Source organism: Oncorhynchus mykiss, chromosome 12, assembly GCF_013265735.2.
Source record: "Oncorhynchus mykiss isolate Arlee chromosome 12, USDA_OmykA_1.1, whole genome shotgun sequence".
In the NCBI taxonomy this organism is placed as follows: domain Eukaryota; kingdom Metazoa; phylum Chordata; class Actinopteri; order Salmoniformes; family Salmonidae; genus Oncorhynchus; species Oncorhynchus mykiss.
Genome location: NC_048576.1, coordinates 30,885,940 through 30,913,921, shown reverse-complemented (window position 1 = coordinate 30,913,921; position 27,982 = coordinate 30,885,940). Strand labels below are relative to the sequence as shown.

The window sequence follows — 27,982 nt, the reverse complement described above, 5'->3', positions numbered from 1 at the left end:
CAGCAACGGACCTTGTGAAGATGCTGGTGGAATCAGGTACAAAAGTATCTATATCCACAGTAAAACGAGACCTATATCGACATAACCTGAAAGGCCGCTCAGCAAGGAAGAAGCCACTGCTCCAAAACTGCTATGAAAAAGCCTGACTATGTTTTGCAAGTGGTGACAAAGATCGTACTTTTTGGAGAAATGTCCTCTAGTCTGATGAAACAAAAATAGAACTGTTTGGCCATAATGACCATTGTTATGTTTGGAGGGAAAAGGGGGAGGCTTGCAAGCAGAAGGACACCATCACAACCGTGAAGCACGGGGGTGGCAGCATCATGTTGTGGGGGTGCTTTGCTGCAGGAGGGACTGGTGCACTTCACAAAATAGATGGCTTCATGAGGCAAGAAATGTATGTGGATTTATTGAAGCAACATCTCAAGACATCAGTGAGGAAGTTAAAGCTTGGTTGCAAATGGGTCTTCCAAATGGACAATGACAACAAGCATACTTCCAAAATTGTGGCAATATGGCTTAAGGACTTCAAAGTCAAGGTATTGGAGTGGCCATCACAAAGCCTTGACCTCAATCCCATAGAACATTTCTGGGCAGAACTGAAAAAGCGTGTGCGAGCAAGGAGCCCTACAAACATATTTTTTCTAATTGCTCTCTATCCCCTTCTCTTCTTCTCTCTCTCAGAGCTGGGGGAGATCCGTAACGTGACCACCTCTAAGCCATCTCTGGAGCTGGATGGTCTGGAGAAGTACACTAACTACAGCATCCAGGTGCTGACCTTCACCCGGGCAGGGGATGGGGTGCGCAGCGAGCAGATCTTCACCCGCACCAAGGAGGACGGTACGCACACTAGTAGACCAGGACACCCCAGGCACTGATCTAGGATCAGCTTACCCTCCCTAAAGTCTAACCTTAACAATGAGGGGGAAGATGCAAAACTGTATCATACTAAATTGGGGTTAACCTAGAGGCCAGGGGTCAACTGGCAGGTAAACTGTGCCTAGATCCGCATATCCCCTCTTGCATTATGGAAGAGCATGTTGCCAAGTATAAATCATTTTGACAGGACTTCTGTTTGAATTTGGTGTGAAATTATAGAAATATGAGTTGATAATCGGTGCAGACAACTCACATTAGTAGATGAAAAACTGCAGCTCCAACATATTGCAGATCGCCATGTAGCATAAGAAGTTAAGGCACGCTCACTGGAATGACAGATTTTGACACTGACAAAATTTAAATACAGAGTGGTTTCCTTAGATGTTGCTCAAAACAAGAATAAGGGTAACAATGTATATTTCCCTATTTCACGGTTTTCCCTCACCAGTCCCTGGTCCTCCGGCTGGCGTGAAGGCAGCGGCGGCATCTAACTCAGTGGTGTTTGTGTCGTGGCTCCCTCCTCTTAAACTCAACGGCATCATCAGGAAATACACTGTCTTCTGCTCTAACCCACACCCCACGGTAAGGAGGGCACAGAGTACAGGGTCTCAGAGCATAGTGATGAAGGCAAGTCAGTGGTGGGCATACAATGCATTTGAGGCATAACATAATTGTAGGAGACGAAGGCACCAGGTTCAGGGGCTAGACTAGAAATGGCATGAGAGGTCTTATAAACCATCCCTCCAGCTCACATTGTCATGGCTGTGTCATCAGTGTTCAGCTCTAAGGATTGATAGTTTGTTACAGACATTTGGAATAGGTCCTGTATCTCTCTGCTAACAACAAGCCGGTCTCTCCCCTCCCACAGGTGAGCAGTGAGTTTGAAGCAGCTCCAGACATCTTCTTCTACCGTATCCCCAACCTGAGCAGGAACCGTCAGTACAGCATCTGGGTGGTGGCCGTCACCGCAGCCGGCCGCGGAAACGCCAGCGACATCATCACCGTCAAGCCCCTGGCCGAGGGTAGGTGGAGCTAGGGCTGTTGCGGTGACTGTATTACCGCCACAGGCGGTCATGAGTCATGAAGGTAGTCACGGTAATTAGGCTACCAAACTTTCTAATTGCCTGGAACTATATTGTCCCTCTAATCACTCTGACATCAATGCAAATGTATTTGTGAATCTAATCAAACACTTCCCATGAGCCTATGAGCTCATGTTGCACAACAGTTCTATAGGCTACGCAATTGCGGGAGAAAACAGAGTGATGGCCGCTAATAAAAAGACGAGGATCCCATCAGCTTTCTATAGGCTAGGTCTACTATATTTATTTCTCAACTTTCCGAATATTAAGCACATTGCTTATCTTTACAACAGGAGTATAGCCTACCTGTCTGGCATGAAAATAAACCACGGGGAAAAGCGTCATCCATTTGCTATTTAAGTGCATTTTTCCCTGCTGCCCGTTTCGATACAGGTGCATGATAATGGTCCATTCTAAATCTAAACAAATGTCACACATATATTAGTTAGTATATAACATTAAAGAAGAGTCTGATGGGTGACAATATTAGCCTATCACTTGTGAATTATATATTATCACTTGTGAATGATTCCCAGCATAAGAAACAAATACTTTTTTTGTGTGACTTTTTCTTATCATAGTAGTACACCTCATGTAGCCTAGCCCATAGGCCTATATGTTTTAATAAGGATATTATCACAACTGAAGTGGCCAAATTACTTCTTAAAATTAAGCACATTAATCTGCTTTACAAGGGGTGTAGAGCATATATAAGCAGTGCGTGAGTTTTATGTTTGGGGAAGATAATTTTAACCATAAAAATGCACCTTTATAATAAAAGCATTACAAGCATAATTGCATTTGCGGTCACTTTTGATAATGGTGTTTTCTGCTAATGGAACATTTGCGCTTATAGCCTTGTGCGCATTGCTGCGTTTATAATGTGAAGAAATAGCCTAATAGTTTATCAACATTTTAAGCTAAACGTTCTGATCTGTTGCGTCATTAACATTGCATAAAAAGTTTTTTTGACTCTAGTTGTATTAATTTGGGATCTATCGCATCTCACAGACTATGCTTGGAATATTAATTTCTCGCACACAATAGAATAGGTCGACTTTTGTACTATGGGGGATAGTATATTCACATAGGCTAGTGCTTCTGCTGTTCGTTAGGCCTACTCATCTTGTTGGCTGATGAAAAGTAAATGTGGACAGTTCTTCCAATATCTTCAATATGCACCTTGGAATTGGATAAGGACGTGCACAGTTGCGTCCCCGATGTGTCTATCTTCACTTGTAGCCTGTGAGAAAGACCTGATCACATGATGGAGAGCCATGTGAGTGAGAGGCGTTTCGGATTGCGCAGCTCACTCAGGGAGAAGGGCACAACGCAGCACTTCGGGTCGCAAAAGGCATGGATTTTGTTAGGCTGCATTATGGCCACAATGGAGATCCCGCCGTGGAATTCGAGGCATTATCAAGTGCTTGTCAAATTGTGAATGAGAGACTATTGGAGTGTGTACAGCCGGCGCAAATAAACAAAGCAGAGGTCATGCCTTTCAAGCAACTTTTTTCAAATGATCATTAGTCTCATCTTGCAGCCTTACAATGTATTAAAAATCAAAACATATAGCCCAATGTTTTGTAGAACAACTAAAGTTACATTTATAACTCTAAATTAATCATATAAACTCAGCAAAAAAAGAAACACACATTTTCTTATTCAAAAATAATTAGGAAAAATCCAAATAACTTCACAGATCTTCATTGTAAAGGGTTTAAACACTGCTTCCCATGCTTGTTCAATGAACCATAAACAATTAATGAACATGCACCTGTGGAACAGTTGTTAAGACACTAACAGCTTACAGACAGTAGGCAATTAAGGTCACAGTTCTGAATTCTGAAAAACACCCAAAGAAAGATACCCAGGGTCCCTGCTCATATGCGTGAATGTGCCTTAAGCATGCTGCAAGGAGGCATGAGGACTGCAGATGTGACCAGGGCAATAAATTGCAACGTCCGCACTGTGAGACGCCTAAGACAGTGCTACAGTGAGACAACACCTGCACAGAATCGGTACATACGGACATCACCCCTGTGGGACAGGTACAGGATGGTAACAACAACTGCCCGAGTTACACTAGGAACACAAAATCCTTCCATCAGTGCTCACACTGTCCGCAATAGGCTGAGAGAGGCTGGACTGAGGGCTTGTAGGCCTGTTGTAAGGCAGGTCCTCTCACCAGACATCACCGGCAACGATGTCGCCTATGGGCACAAACCCACCTTCGCTGGACCAGACAGGACTGGAAAAAGTGCTCTTCACTGACGAGTCACAGTTTTGTCTCACCCGTGGTGATGGTCGGATTCGCGTTTGAGCATTACACTTGTCTGTCCTCTGGAGCGGGATCAATTTGGAGGTGGAGGGTCCGTCATGGTTTGGGGCGGTGTGTCACAGCATCATCGGACTGAGCTTGTTGTGTCTGCAGGCAATCTCAACGCTGTGCATTACAGGGAAGACATCCTCCTCCCTCATGTGGTACCCTTCCTGCAGGTACATCTTGACATGACCCTCCAGCGTGACAATGCCACCAGCCATACTGCTTGCTTTGTGAGTGATTTCCTGCAATACAGGAATGTCAGTGTTCTGCCATGGCCAGCGAAGAGCCCGGATCTCAATCCCATTGAGCACGTCTGGGACCTGTAGGATCGGAGGGTGAGGGCTAGGGCCATTCCCCCCAGAAATGTCCGGGAACTTGCCCCACTTGGTGGAAGAGTGGGGTAACATCTCACGGCAAGAATTGGAAAATCTGGTGCAGTCCATGAGGAGGAGATGCACTGCAGTACTTAATGCACCAGATACTGACTGTTACTTTTGATTTTGACCCCCTTTGTTCAGGGACACATTATTCAATTTCTGTTAGTCACATGTCTGTGAAACTTGTTCAGTTTATGTCTCAGTTGTTGAATCTTGTTATGTTCATACAAATGTTTACACATGTTAAGTTTGCTGAAAATAAATGCAGTTGACAGTGAGAGGACGTTTCTTTTTTTGCTGAGTTTAGGAGTACCTATTTCTTTGTTAACTGCTCAACACAGAATAACAGCATGTGCGCACTCCCTCAAGTCGTTTGGAGAAAATATCCTTTCTACTTTATTCAGCTTTGTTCAATTGTATTCTTCATACTATAAAATAATATAAAATAGTACTACGGAATTATAAGCAAATCTTGTCTGCTACATTGACTAGTGTAGCACACAGCCATTTGACAAGGACAGAGTACGCTATCATTTTCTTTTGAAATAGACTACATATCATGCTTCTTTAGACCTGTCTAAAATAAATCATGGATTCATTGTGAAGGTGTAGGCTATATTACATGGATTTATTGGACTCTTTAAAATGTCTTGCTTGTAGGCTAGGTGTGAAAGCCAGGAGATGCTAAATGTGTTTGTTAATTAACGGTCAATTATCGTGAGACCGACAGTTATTTGCTTGACAATCACCGGCTAACGAAATGTTGTGATCGCCACAGCCCTATGTGGAGCTTATGGTTTCACTTCTCAGTATTCAGGAGCGGATGATAACAAAAGGTGTATCAGTCTCTGAATGATTTTAGAAGACACAAAAGATGATGTTTGAGTTGTGTTTTTTTTGTCAAAGCTATGATCAGAGCATCAGAACATTTAAAGGGGCGCAACCCTGAGAAACTCTCCCTATGAGGTAAATAAGGTGAGAAAAGAAAAGAGGAGACTATATTATCCCTGCCTCCTAACTCAGGATGTGAATGCAGCATCAAACTGAATGCAAATAGGTCTGCTATTCCACCCTGTCAGCACTGTGCTTCTTTGTGAGAGCTGATAAGCCGAGGGTGAGCAGTGATAGCCAGTGTAGTGTTCTCATCCTGCTAGAGGCAGGGGTGATAAATGTAGTCCCCACTCTGGAGCTCCAGACCTGATGTGTTTTAGATATCCGTCTGCTGCACGACCAGCCTGGTTCCCAACAGATTACTTTACATCTGTCCAAGCACAGAGATGGGCTCTGCATGTGTAGAGGTGAATTCAATAAAGATGGATAAGGAACTAATATTGTATACTGCTTTTTCAGAGCTTCCCTTGACGGTATTTGGGATTGATTTCCACTTTTGGGAGTATTCCATACATTTTGTTGTACCAAGCAAATTAAATCAAGTCAGCCCAAGTATTTAAAATTATTTGACCCAGGTGTGGTGTGTTTGTGTGTGTGCAGCTCCTGCTCAGATTCTGACGTTCAACGGCACCGTGACCACACCCTGGATGAGGGACATCGTGTTGCCCTGTAAGGCGGTGGGCGACCCAGCCCCCACGGTCAAGTGGCTCAAGGAGACGTGAGTACAGGAAAGTCTGACCCACAGCTGGGGAAACACATCATGCTGCATGTAGTTCAGGCAGTAGCACTTAGTACAGACTGTGTTTTGAGTAACTTTTAATGCTTTTCACTTGAACTAAATACCAGTGGAAAAAACAGTGGCTCTTTGTTTTTACAGTATCCTTTCACACTCATCAGCAGAATGTTAAAAAATGATAGTTGTTTACATGTACAGCATGTTCCTACACACAAAAAAAGTAGGGGTAACATTATCCAAGACTTAAATGATTTCCGCTGCTGCGTATCTCACCGTAGTTCATTTTCTAACTGTCTCTCGTACATTTGTGATTCAGCAACGGAAGCCCCGCCCCTGCTGTGATCGACAGTAGACGCATCATCCAGGGCAATGGCAGCCTAGCCATCCGCACAGTGAAAGCTGAGGATTCTGGGAACTACACCTGTGTGGCTAGCAACAGTTTTGGGCCGGATAAAATCATCCTCAACCTGCAGGTTCAAGGTAACCAGAAGGAGTCCGTGGTGGAACAGTGCAGTATACCACTCAATTCAAATCAATTCTCCATTTTATTGATGGTCATAAAAACAGAAATGTGTTCATGGTATGTAGTGAAGTGTATTCGCAAAGTCTTCAGACCCCTTGACTTTTTCCACATTTTGTTACATTACAGCCTAATTCTAAAAATGATTAAATATTTTTTTCACCCTTATAAATCCACACACAATACCCCATAATGACAAAGCAAAAACAGTTTTACATTTTGTTTTTGCACGTTGACATAAGTATTCAGACCCTTTACTCAGTACTTTGTTAAAGCATCTTTGGTAGCGATTACAACCTCGAGTCTTCTTGGGTATGACGCTACATTACAAGCTACAATACACACCTGTATGTTGGAAGTTTCTCCCATTCTTCTCTGCAGATCCTCTCAAGATCTATCAGGTTGGATCAGGAGCATCTCTGCACAGCTATTTTCAAGCCTCTCCAGATATGTTAGATCTGGTTCAAGTCCGGGCTCTGGCTGGGCCACTCAAGGACATACAGAGATTTTTCACAAAGTCACTCCTGTGTTGTCTTAGCTGTGTGCTTAGTGTTGTTGTCCTATTGGAAGGTTGACCTTTGCCCCAGTGTAAGGTCCTGAGCGCTCTAGAGCAGGTTTTCATCAAGGATCTCTCTGCTCCGTTCATCTTTCCCTCAATCTTGACTAGTCTCCCAGTCCCTACTGCTGAAGAACATCCCCACAGCATGATGCTACCACCACCATGCTTCACCGTAGGGATGATGCCTGGTTTCCTCCAGATGTGACGCTTGGCATTCAGGCCAAAGAGTTCAATCTCGGTTTCATCAGACCAGAGAATCGTTTTTCATGGTCTGAGAGTAATTTAGGTGCCTTTTGGCAAACTCCAAGTGTGCTGTCATGTGCCTCTTACTGAGGAGTGGCTTCCGTCTGACCACTCTACCATAAAGGCCTGATTGGTGGAGTGCTGCAGGGAAGGTTCTCCCATCTCCACACAGGAACTCTGGAGCTCTTTCAGAGTGACCATCACACCTTGACATGTCTAAATAAGGTCACCTCCCTGACCAAGGCCCTTCTCCCCCGATTGCTCAGTTTGGCCAGGCGGCCAGCTCTAGGAAGAGTCTTGGTGCTTCCAAACTTCTTTAATTTAAGAATGATGGAGACCACTGTGTTCTTGGTGACCTTCAATGCTGCAGAAATGTTTTGGTACCCTTCCCCAGATCCATGCCTTGACACAATCCTGTCTCGGATCTCTATGGACAATTCTTTTGACCTCATGGCTTGGTTTTTGCACTGACATGACATGTTGACATGCACTGTGGGACCTTATATAAACAGGAGAGTGCCTTTCCAAATCATGTACAATCAATTGAAGAAACATCTCAAGGATGATCAATGGAAACACGATGCACCTGAGCTCAATTTTAAGTTTTCATAGCAAAGGGTCTGAATAGTTATGTAAATCAGGTATTTCTGTTTTTTATTTGTAATACATTTGCAAAATATTCTAAAAACATGTTTGTGCTTTGTCATGATGGGTTATTTTGTGTTGATTGAGGAAGGAAAAAATATATTTAATCAATTTTAGGATATTGGCTGTAATGTAACAAAACGTGGAATAATGTAAGGGGTCTGAATACTTTCAAAATGCACTGTATGCCCCTTGAGATAGGACCTAATTAAAATCCATGTTTTTACTTCTAGTTCCTCCAGACCAGCCTCGTCTTACCGTTACCAAGACGACCACCACATCTATCACTCTGTCCTGGATACCAGGAGACAACGGAGGCAGCTCCATCAGAGGTCAGACTCCAACACAGCAAGCAGCAACACTAACTAGTATAGGAGATTTTATTGTTTTACCTTGGAAAACAGGTTACTGACTTCATTAAATAGTGTCCCCTATGAGCAACACCAGGATGGTTGTTTAGCAGACAACAGTGCATCAGCCTAACCTCTCTCTCTCTCTCACATCAGGCTACATCCTGCAATACTCAGAGGACAACAGTGAGCAGTGGGGCAACTTTGCCATCAGCCCTAGTGAGCGTTCCTATCGCCTGGAGAACCTGAAGTGTGGCACCTGGTACAAATTTACACTGACGGCACAGAATGCTGTGGGGCCAGGGCGAATCAGTGAGATCATCGAAGCTAAGACTCATGGGAAAGGTAGAGAGATGGTGACATCCTTTTACGTATGTTATGAAATAGTGACTCCATTGCTTTGACACAATTAATACAAAACTGATACTTATGAATGGACCGCTCATTAAAGTGTGTGTGTGTGGTCTGACTCCTCTCTCCTCTCTGCCCAACAGAACCCCAGTACTCTAAAGAACAGGAGCTCTTCACCAGTATTAATGCCACGCGTGTCAAGCTCAACCTGATTGGCTGGAACAACGGCGGCTGTCCAATCACATCCTTCACGTTGGAGTACCGTTCGGTGGTGTCTCCCACATGGACCACGGCCCAGCGCACCTCTCTGATCAAGAGCTACATCCTGTATGACCTGGCCGAGGCCACCTGGTACGAACTGCAGATGAAGGTGTTCAACAGCGCCGGCTCAGCAGAGAAGAGGGTCAAGTTCGCCACACTCAGCTACGACGGCAGTGAGTGTACTTGTCTCTTCACTGATGCTATACATAATGCAGCAAGTTATAAGTTGAAAGATATACACGCTTAGATTGACTTATTCAGGATAACTGAATGAAAATTGAAGAACTGTATTTTAAAAGGCATTTACCTTCCCATCCCTTGAAAATTGTCACAACTGATCGAGTCTCCATCAAAGATGTTAATTTACGGCGTAGGTACTATACCTGCCTTAGAGCAGAAGTAAATGAATTCATATTTAGCTATTTACTGGTGCTGCCATTAAAGAAGCTGTCTCATGCAAGTCTCATGCAACTGATGAATGGGGCAGTAAAGTACCTCCAATAGATTTTCTGCTGACTCCAGTGGCCATGGTGGTTGTTGTGTCTGCTGCTGCTGTTTATGACACCTCCATCACTGCCCTATCGAGCGCTCTGCGCTGCATGAATTAAATAATTATGTGATCTACCGACTGCAGAGGGGCTAGAGGGGGGCAATAGATGAGAAATCACCTGCCAGTGCCAACACCCCCCAGTCCCATAGCGATTCAATAGCCTTACCCACCCTAAACCTTACTCTCTCTCTCTCTCTCTCTCTCACTCACTCACTCACTCACTCACGCACGCATGCACTCACTCACTCACTCACTCACTCACTCACTCACTCACTCACTCACGCACACACACACACACACACACACACACACACACACACACACACACACACACACACACACACACACACACACACGCGCACACACACACACACACACACACACACACACACACACAGACACACACAGCCCCCATCCATCCATCCCCCAGCCATCCACGAAGGGAAAAAAAGCTGACTATTCAGCGAATAAGGAAGAGTTCACCTCTTTTAAGTAGTGCTTCAGTTAACTGGGCATTATTGGAAATTCGGCAGAAGGTCAGGTGCTGATTGCAGGCAACACAGTGCTACAACAGCTTGTTGGAGCAGATTGAGTGGGATTGCTGGGAAAGACATTTCGATTGGGATGTAAGCCGCAGACGCACTGTTACCTTTTGCCAGGCGCTTGCTGCATGTTTTAAACATTAACACAAAGGTCATTTAGTATTCATCGACAGACCTTGTATAGACCTTAATTGACAGTGAGTGTACGAAATGATAGGAACACCTTCCTAATATTGAGTTGTCGTGCGGTAGCAGAGAGAACAGTTTATGACTTGGCTGACTGGAGTCTTTGACTACCAGTCAATCTATGTCATGGAAATGTTTCGTTCACTGTGTGTATATTTGTATTTGGCTGGTGTTTTGCAGTCATCTTCTCTACCAGGTCTGGTTTGCACACTTGACAATCCTGTAGTTAAGTACAAGAAACTTACATGGTCTTGTCATAACAAATATCACAACAGTTTGTCAGCTAATTACATTTCTATGACCTGTCCCCAGGTACCATCGCTCCCCTGGTGAAGGTCCCGACGGTGAGTGCGGGCAGTACGTCCAGTAACGAGGGTCTGAAAATGGTGACCATCATCTCATGTGTTCTGGTGGGCATCGTGCTGGTCTTCGTCCTGCTACTTGTCCTCAGGAGGCGGAGGCGGGAACAGAGACTGAAGAGGCTTAGAGGTGAGAGGTCACAGCAGCAACATGATTGGTTAGATTTCAGTAAAAGATTTCTGTAACTATTGTCAAACTATTTTCAAGTATACTAAGAGAATCATCTGTATGTAATGTGATTTTTGTTCTTGTTTGCTCTGTAGATGCTAAAAGTTTAGCCGAGATGCTGATGAGGTAAGCATGACACATAACTTAATAGATAGTTAATATTGTTTAATGCATTACTGGAAGAAGAAAACATGAAATACTGTTTCTATGGAATCATATCAGAATCACTATTATATGAATATCTTATGCAGTGTGTAGTGAGATCTGCATTGACCTGTGTATGGCTTCCTGTGTTCCCCATGCAGTAAAAACACACGACCTGCAGACACCATCAACAAGCAGCAGCAGACCATGAGAATGCACATCGACATCCCCCGAGCCCAGCTGCTCATAGAGGAGAGAGACACCATGGAGACAGTCGGTGAGTGGACACTGATACATTATGCTGCTTTCATGTGTTCTCTGAATTATTGTCAACTTGTGACTTAAACTTACAGAACGCTCCCAGACACACCATAACTCATAATGAGCTTCCAATTAGGAAATACGAGTGGGAAATTTGTGTAACATTGGACAACAATGTGTGAATATTACATATTTGTGGCCTTCTAAGTGTTAGTAGTGCCTACTGTGGTTATTGTCATCGTACTGTAGGGACCATGTTTGTGAAAGCTCTCTTTCTCTTTCAGATGACAGGTCCACAGTGCTACTGACTGACAATGACTTTGGGGAGACCCAGAAACAGAAGTCGTCTACGGTTACCCACACTGTCCACTACCAGTCCCTGTCACAGGCCACCGGACCTCTAGTGGATGTATCTGACGCTAGGCCAGGAACCAGTAAGTCCAGTACGAACATCCTCTTTACATTACTGGAGGTAAAACTAGAATGAATAAGTGGTATCAGGATTGCATTCATACGGCTGAAACTGATACAGCTAGAGTGTATTCTAGACAACCAGACTGACTCCAGTCGTCAGAGAGTCATCAGTAGCATTATGATCAGTGTCACTACCATCTCCACTGATGTTATTCACACAGATTAACAATTCCTTTCAGCACAATGTACAGTGCCTTCAGAAAGTATTCATACCCCTTGAATTATTCCATATTTTGTTGTGAATTCAAAATTGATTAAATATATATATTTTCTCACCCATTTACTCACAGTACCTCATAATGACAAAGTGAAAACAAGTTTTTAGAAACTGTAGCAAATGTATTGAAAATGAAATACAGAAATATCTAATTTATATAAGCGATTTCAGCTGTGAGTCTTTCTGGGTAAGTCTCTAAGAGCTTTCCACACCTGGATTGTACAACATTTGCCCATTATTCTTTTCAAAATTCTTTAAGCTCTGTCATATTAGTTGTTGATCATTGCGAAGACAACCATTTTCACATCTTGCCATAGATTTTCAAGTATATTTAAGTCAAAACTGTAACTCGTCCACTCAGGAACATTCACTGCCTTCTTGGTAAGCAACTCCAGTGTAGATTTTGGCCTTGTGTTTTAGGTTATTGTCCTGCTGAAGGAAAATTAATCTCCCAGTGTCTGGGGGAAAGCAGACTGAACCAGGTTTTCCTCTAGGATTTTGCCTGTACTTCATGACTTGCCTGTGCTGAACTCGCCAGTCCTTAATGATTACAATCATACCCATAACATGATGCAGCCACCACTATGCTTGAAAATATGGAGAGTGAAACTCAGTAATGTGTTGTAATGGATTTTCCCCAAAACAGAACACTTTGTAAGTAGGACATAACGTTTTTCCCCCGCATTTTTTTGCAGTATTACGTTTGTTCCTTGTCGCAAACAGGATGCATGTTTTGGAATATGTTTTATTCTATACAGGCTTCCTTATTTTCACTCTGTCAATTTGGTTAGTATTGTGGAGTAACTACAATGTTGTTGATCTATCCTCAGTTTTCTCCTATCACAGCCATTAAACTCTGTAACTGTTTTAAAATCACTATTGGCATCATGGTGAAATCCCAGAGTGGTTTCCTTCCTCTTCGGCAACTGAGTTAGGAAGGATGCATGCATCTTTGTAGTGACTGGGTGTATTGATACACCACCCAAAGTGTAATTAATAACTTCACCATGCTCAATGGGATATTCAGTGTCTACTTTTTATTTTATTTTACACATCTACCAATAGGTGCCCTTCTTTGCCAAGCGTTGGAAAACCTCCCTGGTCTTTGTGGTTGAATCTGTGTTTGAAATTCACTGCTCGACTAAGGGACCTTACAGATAATTGTATGTGTGGGGTACAGAGATGAGGTTGTAATTCAAAAACCATGTTAAACGCTATTATTGCAAACAGAGTGAGTCAGTGCAACTTATTATTAGAATAATTTTTGTTATTTAACCTTTATTTGACTAGGCAAGACGAACCTGGGCCAATTTTGCGCCGCCCTATGGGACTCCCAATCACAGCCAGATGTGATACATCCTGGATTCAAACCAGGGACTCTAGTGACGCCTCTTGCACTGAGATGCAGTGCCTTAGTCCGCTGCTCCACTCGGGAGAAAATTATGTGACTTGTTAAGCACATGTTTACTCCTGAACTTATTTAGGCTTGTCATAACAAAGGGGTTGAATACTTATTGACTCAATACATTTCAGCTTTTCATTTTTTAACCAATTTGTAAACATTTCTAAAAACATAATTCCACTTTGACATTATGGGGTATTGTGTGTGGCCCAGTGACAAAAACATCTCAATTGAATCCATTTTGAATTCAGGCTGTAACACAACAAAAGGAGGAAAAAGTTGAGGTGTGTGAATACTTTCTGAAGGAACTGTATGTGTATGGTATCCAACCAAAAAATGAGCCTATTTGCAAAGGACTGCAGGCAACCCAATCAAACATTCTATTTGACCATGATGGTTTTTTCACTGCTATTGTAAGCTCTATGTATTTGTGTGAAAACAAGAAGTCTCGAGATGAACTCCATGTGCAGAGATATTGTGATGGTGGGTGTTTTCTCTTTGTTGGTTTATGTCAGTATAGAGTGTCCAGCCTCATTGCTATAGCCAGCTACAAACTTTAAAACTCCTTTAAAAACACAGTCAGCTTAAAAAAACGAGCATTGCGTTACTCGAGATGAGCCCTTGCTAAGTGACATAACACCCTGGTGTGTGACTGTGATGTAACATCCTGTGTCCTTCCTCCTCAGACCCCACAGCCCGCCGCACAGCCAAAGCAGGCCCTGCCGCACGCAACCGCTACGCTAGCCAGTGGACCCTGAACCGACCACACCCGCCAGTCTCGGCCCACACCCTAAGCACTGACTGGAGGCTGCCCACGCCACGGGTGGCCGGATCTGTGGATAAGGAGAGTGACAGCTACAGTGTCAGCCCATCTCAGGACACAGGTAACAACGCACCTGAAGATGAGACAAGTCTGTAACAACAGCTGTAACAGTCCCCATATAAGAATGTCTGCAACATAACCCTTAACCATGTCTATAACAAACCTTTCACCTCTGTATTAACAACAGATAGGCCTACTATAAAACTTGTAACAATGCCAACACTTATTAACAAATATAATGCTAGCATTAGCCCCTAACTGCTTTACTAGCACGACCTCTAACCCTAACCCCTGGTGTAGACCGAGCACGGAGCAGCATGGTGTCCACAGAGAGCGCGTCATCCACCTATGAGGAGCTTGCGCGGGCCTACGAGCACGCCAAAATGGAGGAGCAGCTGCGCCACGCCAAGTTCACCATCACAGAATGCTTCATCTCGGACACGTCGTCGGAGCAGATGACGGCAGGCACCAATGACTACACAGACAGCCTGACCTCCAGCACGCCCTCCGAGTCAGGCATCTGCAGGTTCACCGCCTCCCCGCCCAAGCCTCAGGACGTCAGCCGAGTCATGAACATGGCCGTTCCCAAGGCTCACAGACCCGGTGAGGCCGCGTAGACACATAGCTAGCTCTGCTATAGCTAACACTTGAGTCCTGAGCTCTGTTGCTAACCTGTTGCTAACCTTCGCTAACCTTCATCCTGCCTGTAATGCTATGGGTTTGTAAATATCTACTGCTGATGTATTCACTCAACTGTCAATGCCACTTGATGATGTAGTAATGCCACTACTACTTGATGCAACAAATGTGGAGTTTTGCAGACAGTTCTTTGCATAAATTACAGGGACATGTATTAATTAATTAAGCTTATTCTGTTGACAATAGTGCAACAACATTACATTGCAGGAAGACCAATCTTTAACATTGAACCACTTAAGTCTGTGATCTGCTATGAGGTCACTTTATCTTATAAATTCAGTCTATTTTTTATTAAAGTCATCATCTCTATTCATTCTATTTTTGGCTCATTGTAGAGTATATTTTATTAAACTCAGACTTTACTCAGATAACTGTGTAATAAACTGCACTAGTGTCTTAAATCTATAACATTACTTATTTAGGTTATAGAAAAGCCACAGTCTTCTTCATCCATTACCCCAATGTGTATAATGAGATATGGGGTGGGGCTTTAAACCACATTGTAAATGTTGTCATTAATTTAATGTTGATCAAGGCCATGAGGACAGATTGCAGCATGGCGGTATGAGAATAATTTATCACTGAAGTATTTGTTGGCATATAACCTCAATAACCAGGCAAAGTTTGTATACATAAATCTTCTTAAGGCTAGGTGTCCCGCTAGCGGGACAACTTCCGGTGAAACTGGAGGGCGCGCAATTCAAATAAATAATCATTAACATTATGGATATTAAACATATATGTACATACAGGTGTCTTATATCGGTTAAAAGCTTAAATTCTTGTTAATCTAACTGCACTGTCTGATTTACAGTAAGATCTACAGCGAAAGCATGCCATGCGATTGTTTGAGGACACACATCAAAATATTTTTCCACCGGCACATGTTTTATAAATTCACAAATAGCGATTAAATATTCACTTACTTTTGAAAATATTCCTATGATTTGTCATCAAAAGGGTCCCAGCTACGACATGTAGTATCATTTTGTTAGATAAAATTATTCTTTATATCCCAAAAAGTCTGTTTAGTTGGCGCCATCGATTTGAGTAATCCACTCGTTCAACATGCAGAGAAAGAAATGCAAAAAGCTACCTCTAAACTTTGTTAAAACAAGTCAAAATACATTTCTATTTAATCCTCAGATTAAAATGTAAAATGTAATTAAACTAGAATATTTCATACGGAAAGAAGTATGTTCAATAGGAAAACGGTATTAGCAGGTGTGTGTCCTCTTCGTCGCGCGCGCATACACAAATTTCCAAGTCTGTGTCCGTGTACTAAAACGTATTATTCTTCCTCGTTTTGGAAGAAACAAGCCTGAAACATTGAACAATGACTACTGACACCCAGTGGAAGCCATAGGATTTGCATACTGGGAGCTAGATTTCATTATTTACCTATATATTCCATTGGAAGAGCATTGGATTTTCTCCTACCATATCTATTGTGTTAATGTCTTCTACATTATTTTAACATTTCTACAAACTTCAGAGTGTTTTTTTTCCAATGGTACCAATTATATGCATATCCTGGCTTCAGGGCCTGAGCAACAGGCAGTTTATTTTTGGCACGTCAGTCAGGCGGAAATGGAGAAAAACCCTAGCCTGAAGAAGATTTCTGTAAATTACTTCCACATACTGTATAAGCTAGTTTTGTTGGTTGGAGTGGCAGATGTGATGAGCTTGTATCTGAGGGGGTAAAGACATTTCTATTTCCACCCAACCCTTCCCCCAGGGGCAGTAATTTCTCTAATGAAGTATTTTGAACTGAGATTTTTCCATAATTTGGCCATGTTATGTTTAATTCAATGGTGTTGTTTTCCAAAAGCTAACTCCAATCTTTCTCTCTACTTTGTCCTGTAGGGGGCGAGCTTGTGCACCTGCCTCCTTACCTGCGCATGGACTTCCTGCTGAACCGGGGCATGTCGTGCACGGGTACTGGAGGGAGGGGTGGTGCCGGGGGGGAGGGGGCCATGGGTCAGGCCTGTCTGGAACCCCAGAAGAGTCGCTCCCTGAAGCGGCCGTCGCGTATGGCGCCCCCTACACCCACAGAGGCCCCCCAGGCTACCAGCAGGGCCAGCAGCAGGGACCCAGTGCCCCAATGGCAGCCCGGCTCAGCCGCCACCCTGCCCCAAAGAGAGGGCTCAGAGCTGGCCCAGGCCGCCAAGCTCAGCACCTCCCAGGAGTCCCTACTGGACTCACGAGGACATCTCAAACAGACCAACAACCCCTACGCAAAGTCCTATACGCTAGTATAACACCAGAGGCATGGGGCTGGACTAAAACTCACACTAACACTGGACTTATTACACTTACAAGTGCAGTAAACTGACTCTCACCACACAGTCCTGTATATAACATCCCCTTTCTTCTTAAACGAGGGATAACTTTTACTAATCTCCTTTTATTTATTTTGGAGCTTTCTTTGTTTTTTAAACTTGTGAGAAATTTCACTCATCTGAAATGACTACACGCAGAGCTTGACAAAATATTTACCTTATGAGGGAACATCATTTATTATTGATTATTATTTTTAATCAATAATTATTAATCATGGATTATTTGTTGTTAGTTGTCAACTTTTAATGATTATTAATTATTGATTACAAATGATCAATTATTACCATTACTACACTGTTTTAATAAGAACCTGGACAACTTTTTTCCGGAGTGTGAGATGATAATTTGGAGCCCATCATTTTTTTTCTATGGAAAATTCCTTTTAAACACTGAATGAAACTTGGGAAAATCTGAAATCTGAGAATGAAAGCAATCGACAGCAGTCCAAACTTGTCAGCTGCTCTCAAATTGTTACTTTTTGAAGAAAAAATAAATCTATTTCCTATGGATGCATGGGGACTGACCAATTAAAGACTATTATAAGGATTATGATCACTACTGGACAGCCCAGTTGAGCATTTTGTCACACAATGAAATGATCCAATGTGAAGATTTATTATTCTTATTACTATAAATATATATATAAAAAGAGATCACTTTTATTTGTGGATATTACAGGGAAGAATTGATTTGGTTAATGAAGTCCTTAGTCATGTTTGCACATATCTCGTTTTGATTAGGAAATGGAGTCACTATTGATATTTCTCTGTATTCCATTCTCTGATGGTGCAATATGAAAAAAGATTATGAAAATTATATGGATACTATTTGCTCTATACTGTACTATAATGAAAATAATGACTATGTTGTGAGTATACTTACAGGGCGGGACAAACCCCAGCTATGTATCAGGTGTAGTTTACCACTGCTAATTTGCCAGGGTGGTAGATGAAGTTAGCTAGAACAGGGAGGGTTAGAGATTTAACGGTTTGCACTTCATGACACCCCAAAAGTGTGTCCAGTCAGAGCCCCTATTCTCAGTGCACTAGGTAGAGTCTTCAAGACTCTCACTCTCCTCTTCAGTAGATTTACTGTTGCTGCATTGCAGTGATGCTCCTCTACAGGGAAAAAACAATGAGACAATCCAACAGAATCCCCCTTTCAAACCAAACCTAAAGTCTATGGGAAATATCTATCTAAAGTGTGGATATAACAAAACTGTCTTGTTGTTGTCTACCCTGGCCCATTTCTTTCTTTCTTTCTTTAAGTCCTGGAGGGAGAGTTTGATAAGAATGCTGTGAGGTTATTAATGCCAGTTTTTATTATTAGTTTTAATTCATTGTCTTCATATTCCTTTTAACAAGATGATGCTTTTTATTTTTAACATGGTGTTCACCATGGTGGCACTGAAATAAAGAGAAATTAACACACCGTTCAAATTTGATTAATAAAAAGGCTGTTCCCAAAATGATCCTGCAAATTTGGACATGAATGACTGGCGATGGGTCTTTTTAGAGGCACTGATAGAGGAGGATGCCTCCGAAGGTTTCCCTGTGTGGGTCACTGGGGGAGTGAGTGAGTGAGTGAGTGAGTGAGTGAGTGAGTGAGTGAGTGAGTGAGTGAGTGAGTGAGTGAGTGAGTGATTGGGGTGGTAGTGGTGGATTTTTGGATAACTCATCTTAAAGGGCAACTGAACGTAAAATGGCAACTTCTCTGGTTGAAAACGGCCTATGTCAGAAACATTTATTCCAGTGCCAAAATTGACAAAAAAGTTTAAGTAGAATAACTTTGCTTATAAAGTCAGTATATTCCAAAACAGAGTTTTGTAAGATTTGTGTAACTGAGGCCGTCATGACTTACATGAGGGTTGGGTTTGGATTACAATCATGCCCATGAAATGGGATTGTATCGCCAAGGGAGAATTGTTATGCACTGAGAAATTAATGCGGTGATTGCGCTCTATCCAATCATAGCAGCGAACCTCCAGACAGCGAGACAGACCTGCCTATTAAGCAACTCCCCAGACTCTGACTCATTTACATAAAACAACTTGTCGCCAATGTTATGTTGAAAGAACATTTGGCCCCTAAGCCCTTTATGGAGTGAACAACTTGCTAATGTGTTTGATAGTGATCACTCAAGTCTGCCACTGTTTTGGTCAAAATGAGAATTGAGACAACTGCCTCTTGTCAATATTCCAAAGTTCCAAACCCTTTCTAGAGTGTCTCGTGTCCCACTGCGACCTATTTTGTAAGATGATTCGCTATGAAACGCTGCCAGACAGACACACTCTCTGGTAATAAAGTTGTTTTTCATGCACATGTTATAACTTCAGAAATACTGCACTAAACACCTTAGCTAAATGTAAAATTGTGCGACTAAGACCTCGGCAAAAATGTGAAAATTACAGATTTCTTGATTTATCTCTATGTTGTTGCTATTGTACCTTAAGAGGGACAAATAACAGTAACTGCCAGGGTACGATAAATCAAACATAACACACCCACATCTAACCACACACCCAAGACTCAAATCTAATTTATATTTTTTTAAATATATAATTATTTTCTTTTTTTTCTCCACACCAGATACAAACATACACATACAAACAACAAATTACAGACGCACACAAACAACGACTGTCTCATCTGCCCAGGTCCGCATGCTCACCCCCCCCCCCCCCCCCCCATCCCTAGTACCAGAATTATTGTTTGCCACATGTCCTTAAATTGTACCAATTTGTTTTTCTCAGTTACCCATGCTATTTCAATAATTCATCATTAGATTTTTCCATGGTGTTGATGATGGCAGATTAATTGATTTCCAAGTTTTTAAGTATATGTTTTTTAAAGATGAGTGATGGAAGAGAATCATCCAGCCCATTGGGTATCTCTCACTGCACCCCCATATGACATGTCTTGAAATATGCAGACAGATGGATTAAAAATTAGTTTACATTCTAATACTTCTGACAGCCAACTTTCTTGCTCCGCCCATAACTTTTGGACTTTATAGCGTTCCCAGAAAGCATGAATGATTGAGTCATTGTTCGTTTTACACTTAAGACATGACTCTGCCATTGTGCTGTGGAATTTGTGAATTTTGTCTCTTGTATAATAAATTGTAAACATTAGTTTATACTGGATTAAGCGTACATTTTTGGGTAAGTGTAATTTCATTAGTTATGCTCCAACATTCCCTCCATCTTGTGACAACATCATTTATTTTTAAGTCTTGGTTCCAATAGTTTATCTAATTTATCTTAATGAACAGCAGAAAAATGCATGCGATTCGGTGAGTTCAGCCACTCTTTAAATGAATTTAAACAACAGTCATTGATGATCATCACATTCATTACAGCACTCATGAGTCTCACAATACTAAAATTCTCCAAATGAAAATATTGTTTGTACCAATGACCTTGAATGTTTTTTCAGTGCTAAAGATATTAACCAGCGCTCATTAATAACTTGTGCACAACTCTTTGCCTGCAGGTGGCAGTGTTGCAAAGTTAAGCTGCCTATTTTCATTGAATAACACACTTCATCAATGTATCATCTCTAGGTAGCCTCAAAACATATCAGATACATTTCACACTTACCGTCTCATATTTCTAGTAAATTTGGTAATGGTTGCCATCCTGCATGCTTCAATGTGCAGTGAAGAATGTGAGACGGTATATTCATATTGACTGATCCAATGTGTGGTGTTCTTCAAGACTATTAGGAGAAGGTTTAGTTATGGGGGGAAAATGTGACCTGGCAGGGTCAATAGACAGGATGGATCAAACCAATCAATCCTTATGTTCTTGCTGCAAAGAAGTGTGTGTACAAAAACAGTGAGAATTAGCCTACATTCAACTCTCATGGCACTGCTTCGGATGTGTTCTGTGTATAGACAAACCTAAACAAAAACACACTCAGTTGCTGCTGGAATGCAAAGGCCACATTTCAGGGCCTAACAATTAAGTCCCTTCAAACACAAACTCTCTAATATGCCACTAGCTAGCACAACTTGGCATTTTAACCCATTAGGTGCTGAAAACAGCTCCATTTCAATCCCCCAGTGAGTGGGTGTGGTGTTAGGCTAGTAGCTGTGACTTTGAGTAAGAGGCGCTTACTAAATTGGTCTATTGATTGGGAGCCTTCCAGACTGTCACTCTGGAGATTCAGCCTGAGCTCCCCAACCGACGCCTCGGCCTGAAAATTGCTTCCACTGTCCTATATCACAGACTGGGGGGCTAATGGGAAGGAGTATTACTCAGCATGACAACTTTATTCGCCATCCTCTTCTGAAGTACACAACAAATTAAATGCAGTGACAGAGATTTACTCAGCCCGCCACACTTGGCCGTTATTAACTGCTGTCATAAATAAAAGGTGCGGGCCGGACTGAATTCCCTCTGATATGAAGGAGAAATATGGAGCTGTCTGTCACTGGGCCGGGCTGGTATGTTGATTGCATCTATAGATGGACGTGGAGCGCTGCTTGATTTGCTTTAATTAAGACATGTTAAATGCAATCACATGGTCGGCCAGGGGTGTATGTTGTGTGTGGAGAGGGGGGTATGGAGTTGGTGTGGCATCTGGTGTGACATATGGAACATAATGTTTTTTTTATGAGATATTGGGATATGGGTACATGATGACAGGGTAGTAGGAAGATTAATCGTTTCACTGTCCTCATTTCAGATGTTCTTTAAAACTACGACCATATGACTCAATGGAGATGATATAAGAATTATTGAACTGGGTGTGTGTTACAGTTCAGTTGCTGTACCGTACATCCTTCTTGGGTTCAAGAATCCATGGCATGGGTGTGTGTTACAGTTCAGTTGCTGTACCGTACATCCTTCTTGGGTTCAAGAATCCATGGCATGGGTGTGATTGCTCAGAGTTTTGGACCTCCAATTTACTCTGAAGTCAGTATATTTATCCAATGTACCACCATCCTACTCAGTATACTGGTCTATCTCAACTCCTACTCCCAACCCTGGTTTGTATGCTGGCTTCCTGCCAGCTTTGACATCAAACAATGCTGCAGCATCTTTCAGGAAGAGAAACCACTTCACATATCTACATATTGTTTCCTTATGCCAGGCAGCACATCCCACTGACACCAACGTCGCAAATATGAAGTTCCATCTGCATGGACTCTGGGGTGCACTAACCCCTTGGCAAATCGCTACTGTAGGTTAAACCACTTAACAGCGGTGTTAGTTAGCTTACCAACAGGGTCATCCCAGTATATTTTCATTCAGTAACTTAAAATGTACAAATGCCCTTTGTAAAAACTGCATACAGTACATAACAGCAAGATTTTGAGAAAGTGTAAACGCGAAGACAGAGACAGAGTGTCATTGATCTTGGGCAATGTATTTATAGTAGAGCGGTGAGAGTCTGTCACCTCTGACAGAGACCCTCCATTGACCACCAGCACTGAGTCATAAGGCTGGATCTCTTGGTGCCTGAAAACACAAGTGCTTCAGCAGCTGTCAGTAGAAAGCATGAATAGGACATTCTTGGGTTAGGGTCAGCCCTAAAAACATTCAAAATAGACTGAAGAGGATGATATAGTTCCACCATAGTAAACCGTATGATGTGGCAAATCAATAGTCTATCCATACAACACATGTAGATGTCAAACCCAATACATGTTAATACCATCGTCACCAATCAACTGCATTACAGTTAAAAACGACTTTGACTACAGTACCACCACCGGTATGCTAGCTCTACTACCAGTTTATATCAGCGCGAGTTAGCATTCACTTCTTCTAAACCTGAAAACTTCTAATGTGATGCTGCGATAGCCAAATATATCCAAATTGGACTTTAGTAACCACACCGTGGGCCTGTTACAATACACATATCATGACGGATTAGACAAACATCCACTGTTAGTTCATATTTGTTAAATGTGCACCAATCCGTCGTCCTTCTTCAGTACCCCACGGCCTGCGTTCCATTGACCTCTTTACCGCATCTATAGCCAGGTTATAGATTCCTGTATGTAGGATTAGAACAACACTTAAGGCTTGCACAACCTCAGTGATAGTATTTTTACCGCAAGTTTGTGTCCTGGGATCCCGCTTAATAGCTTAGTGGTTAGCTGCTAGCCGTCAAGCTAATAGAGCAGGCTAGTAGTGTTAGCCACCTGGTGCTTTTATCCATGGCTGGGCACAAATGTGATAGGTGCAAGATGATTTCCACACAAGAGGAGGGAGGGAAAGTGGAATTGATCAATGGACAAGATTTTGTCTGCCCTACATGCATCACCATCAAGCAGCTTCGGGAAGAGATTGTCCAATTGCTAGTGCAGGTGCAGCAAAAGCAGGACCTGCTTTCCAAGTTAACCGACCTGGCAACAACCCAGGAAAATCCTATCTCAGTCTCGATTGCCTCCTACTGCAACCATGGTGAGTCAGGCAGTGTCTTTATATTGAATGTAAGAATGCAATAAACTGATATACAATGATTTAATTATTTCCAATGACATTTTCATGCTTACTGAAACCTGGCTTAAACCTGAGGATTGTAGGACTCTAAATGACACTACCTCTCCAGCCTTTTCTTATGTAAAGAAATCCAGTCCTTATGGCTGTGGTGGTGGGGTGGCTGTCATTCACAGAGACAAATATACAGTGGATTCGGAAAGTATTCAGACCCCTACCCTTTTTCCACATTTTGTTACATTACAGCCAAATTCTAAAACTATGTCCACACAATACCCCATAAAGACAAAGCAACATTTTTAGAAAAAAAGTCAGGTCATCTGATGAAGCATTCCATCACTTTCCTTCTAGGTCAAATAGTCCTTACACAGCCTGGAGTCATTGTTCTGTTGAAAAACAAATGATAGTCCCACTAAGCGCAAACCAGATGGGATGGTGTATCGTTGCAGAATGCTGTGGTAGCCATGCTGGTTAAGAGTGCCTGACAGTGTCACCAGCAAAGCACCCCCACACCATCACACCTCCTCCTCCACGCTTCACGGTTGGAACCACACATGCGGAGACCATCCATTCACCTACTCTGCGTTTCACAAAGACAAAGTGGTTGGAACCAAAAATCTAAAATTTGGACTCATCAGACTAAAGGACAGATTTCCAGATTTCCTTGTTCGAGAGAGATTTACATAGTTATCAAAATATCACACCAGGTTAAGCATACACAAAACACAGCCCTTATTTTAGGTCATTCTAAAATACCCTATGGGAAAAATTATTGGTGGATGACTATTATGACACCTCCACTGTGGGTCTCTGTTGTTCCTTAAGCAAGGGGGAGGCCGATGAAATCACATATTCCCAGCAGATCAACTCCTTGAATGCCATAACATATATTTTTTACCATTTAGTGTGTGCACTGTATTTACACTTGGGATATTGCATTTCAACATTAAAGTTAAGACAATCGCTGACGGACATCTTTAACTCGTCGCCAAACCCACTGACTCCAGGTCATCTACAAGTCTTTGCTAGGTAAAGCCCCGCCTTATCTCAGCTCACTGGTCACCATAGCAGCACCCACCCGTAGCACGCGCTCCAGCAGGTATATCTCACTGGTCACCACCAAAGCCAATTCCTCATTTGGCTGCCTTTCCTTCCAGTTCTCTGCTGCCAATGACTGGAATGAACTGCAAAAATCACTGAAGCTGGAGACACGTATCTCCCTTACTAGCTTTAAGCACCAGCTGTCAGAGCAGCTCACAGATCACTGCACCTGTACATAGCCCATCTGTAAATAGCCCATCCAACTACCTCATTCCCATACTGTATTTATTTATTTATCTTGCTCCTTTGCACCCCAGTATCTGTACTTGTACATTCATCTTCTGCACATCTAACATTCCAGTGTTTAATTGCTATACTGTAATTACTTTGCCACCATGGCCTATTTATTGCCTTACCTCCCTTATCTTACCTCATTTACAAACACTGTATATAGACTTTTTCTACTGTATTGTTGACTGTATGTTTTGTTTGTTCCATGTGTAACTCTTTGTTGTTGTATGTGTCGAACTGCTTTGCTTTATCTTGGCCAGGTCGCAGTTGTAAATGAGAACTTGTTCTCAACTAGCCTACATGGTTAAATAAAGGTGAAATAAAATAAAATATTTAATTTAATAAACCCTCCCAGGAAAATGTTCAAGGAACCAGAGTAAAACGTTCTCAAAACCTCCTTGTAACCTACAAAGAAAGTTCCCAGAACAGACAATATTTACCTCCGTTCTAAGAATGTTTAAAAAACATTTTGTTTTACCAATCATAAAACGTACAGCTTTGTTCCCAGAACAAATTGGAAACCAAAAACGGACATTCCCACAACATCCAGGAAAGCAAATGTGTTTGCTGGGCTCATTCCTATTATATTCACACATGGCTCAACATATAACACAGATCTGAAAACAAATCCACTGTAATTGGTAACATGTTATTGGTGTAAGTTTGGCATATAGAACATACTGTATATGTAAGGGATAATGAGGTGTATGGGAAAGTTTGAGAATCCCATTATGTATCTATTGGATCTTTGAAGGCACTTGATCAGCAGGGTTTCAGTGCAAAAAGATTTTAAACAGTTGTCTCAATTGACTGCTGCAAAATTATTGGCTTTAAAGCCATATAGTAAATCACCTAGATCGATCAATGCAGTCAAATTCAGATTACAGTGCAAGCTCAGGATGAAGCTGTTAAGCTAAGAAGCCTGTCAAACAGTGTAATGATGCTTAGCTTCAACATGTTCATGGTTCAAGCAAACACCTTACCTATCAAGCTGACTTAACACATTCTGCCTACCTCAAATCCTATATGATATACTTTTGTTTTTAAGATACCTTTAAAAGTTATTTGAATTGATCATGTGAGGTCCTACAGTTGAAGTCGGAAGTTTACATACACCTTAGCCAAATACATTTTAAACTCAGTTTTTCACAATTCCTGACATTTAATACTAGTAAAAATTCCCTGTCTTAGGTCAGTTAGGATCACCACTTTATTTTAAGAATGTGAAATGTCAGAATAATAGCAGAGAGAATTATTTATTTCAGCTTTTATTCCTTTCATCACATTCCCAGTGGGTCAGAAGTTTACATACACTCAATTAGTATTTGGGAGCACTGCCTTTAAATTGTTTATTTTTGGTTAGCCTTCCACAAGTTTCCCACAATAAGTTGGGTGAATTTTGGCCCATTCCTCCTGACAGAGCTGGTGTAACTGAGTCAGGTTTGTAGGCTTCCTTGTTCACACATGCTTTTTCAGTTCCGCCCACAAATGTTCTATAGGATCGAGGTCAGGGCTTTGTGATGGCCACTCCAATACCTTGTCTTTGTTGTCTGTCGTGGTAATTTCCTGCATTACTAAATGAGGAGTTTATAAACCACACACCAGTCAGAGTTATACTTAAACTTCATCTTTAATTATATGAGCTTAATCCTTAGGCCTTTGACTCTCAGATCAATTCAGTGTCTATAAATGAATTCTGAAAATGCTAACAAAATAATTCTAGTATCTTTTATAGCCAAGATACACCCCTCTCAACTTACATGACGAACCACAGATCTCAGAAACTTCACAAAGGGCCTTTTACTTGAGAGAGGAGTATCCCATAGCCAGATAGCATTAGCTATAAATTATTATTCAGTTTGGTCTTCTAAACGAGATTCTAATCTCATTCCTGGTACTTCATAGTACCAAAACATTATTTCACTATCTGGAATGCTCTTTAGGCTTTATTGGCCAAAGACATCGTAAATCTCATCTGTCAGTGCTATCTCATAGAGGCCCATCCTCAGGGGAACACACACACACAATATTCGACAGATTCTATTCTATTCAACCATTCTAAAGCAATACAAAGATTCTAAAATAATCTTACAAGCACTATAACATAATCTTGCAATTTTCCACAACATCTCCCCATCACATGGTTTAAAAGATACATTCACATATGAAGACAGGGTTCCATTCTGACCTCTCCCCTTTCTGGGCCCCAAGTGACTTTTCCCTAGAGAAGAAAGGAAAAATGCAACTGCCGACAGTATAGTCCAAAAAGAGACATTCTAATGACAAGTATCTCACATAAGCATATTATGAAAGTAAATAAAACATCTTATTTATCTATGTTATCTAACTAATTCTGATTCAGCTACGACATGTCATTAAGCCATTTTACTACAACTTTGGAAGTATGCTTGGGGTCATTGTCCATTTGGAAAACCCATTTGCGACCAAGATTTAACTTCCTGACTGATGTCTTGAGATGTTGCTTCAATATAGCCACGTCATTTTCCTCCCTCATGATGCCATCTATTTTGGGAAGTGCACCAGTCCCTCCTGCAGCAAAGCACCCTCACAACATGATGCTTCCACCCCCATGCTTCATGTTGTGTTGGTGTTCTTCAGCTTGCAAGTCTCCCCCTTTTTCCTCCAAACATAACGATGGTCATTATGGCCAAACAGTTCTATTTTTGTTTCATCAGACCAGAGGACATTTCTCCAAAAAGTACGATCTTTGTCCCCATGTGCAGTTGCAAACTGTAGTCTGACTTTTTTATAGGCGGTTTTGGAGCAGTGGCTTCTTCCTTGCTGAG

General features: G+C 41.9%; 1 protein-coding gene across 5 annotated transcripts in view; it reads left to right on the top strand.

Moving 5' to 3' along the window:
* LOC110537435 (Down syndrome cell adhesion molecule homolog) overlaps positions 1-18,860 on the top strand; it is a 136,727-nt gene extending 117,867 nt beyond the window's left edge. For 2 of the 5 annotated variants that reach the window (XM_021623476.2, XM_021623479.2), the window contains 15 exons: positions 685-840; positions 1,328-1,461; positions 1,748-1,901; positions 6,156-6,273; positions 6,608-6,771; positions 8,492-8,590; positions 8,765-8,953; positions 9,103-9,393; positions 10,811-10,987; positions 11,122-11,152; positions 11,332-11,447; positions 11,716-11,874; positions 14,211-14,408; positions 14,648-14,950; positions 16,913-18,860. In XM_021623476.2, coding sequence (XP_021479151.2) covers positions 685-840; positions 1,328-1,461; positions 1,748-1,901; positions 6,156-6,273; positions 6,608-6,771; positions 8,492-8,590; positions 8,765-8,953; positions 9,103-9,393; positions 10,811-10,987; positions 11,122-11,152; positions 11,332-11,447; positions 11,716-11,874; positions 14,211-14,408; positions 14,648-14,950; positions 16,913-17,307 — 2,684 coding nt within the window. In that variant the 3' untranslated portion in view covers positions 17,308-18,860. The remainder of the gene's footprint in view (positions 1-684; positions 841-1,327; positions 1,462-1,747; positions 1,902-6,155; positions 6,274-6,607; positions 6,772-8,491; positions 8,591-8,764; positions 8,954-9,102; positions 9,394-10,810; positions 10,988-11,121; positions 11,153-11,331; positions 11,448-11,715; positions 11,875-14,210; positions 14,409-14,647; positions 14,951-16,912) is intronic. The other 3 variants (XM_021623477.2, XM_021623480.2, XM_021623481.2) reach the window with 2 other exon arrangements.
* The last annotated feature ends 9,122 nt before the right edge of the window (positions 18,861-27,982 follow it).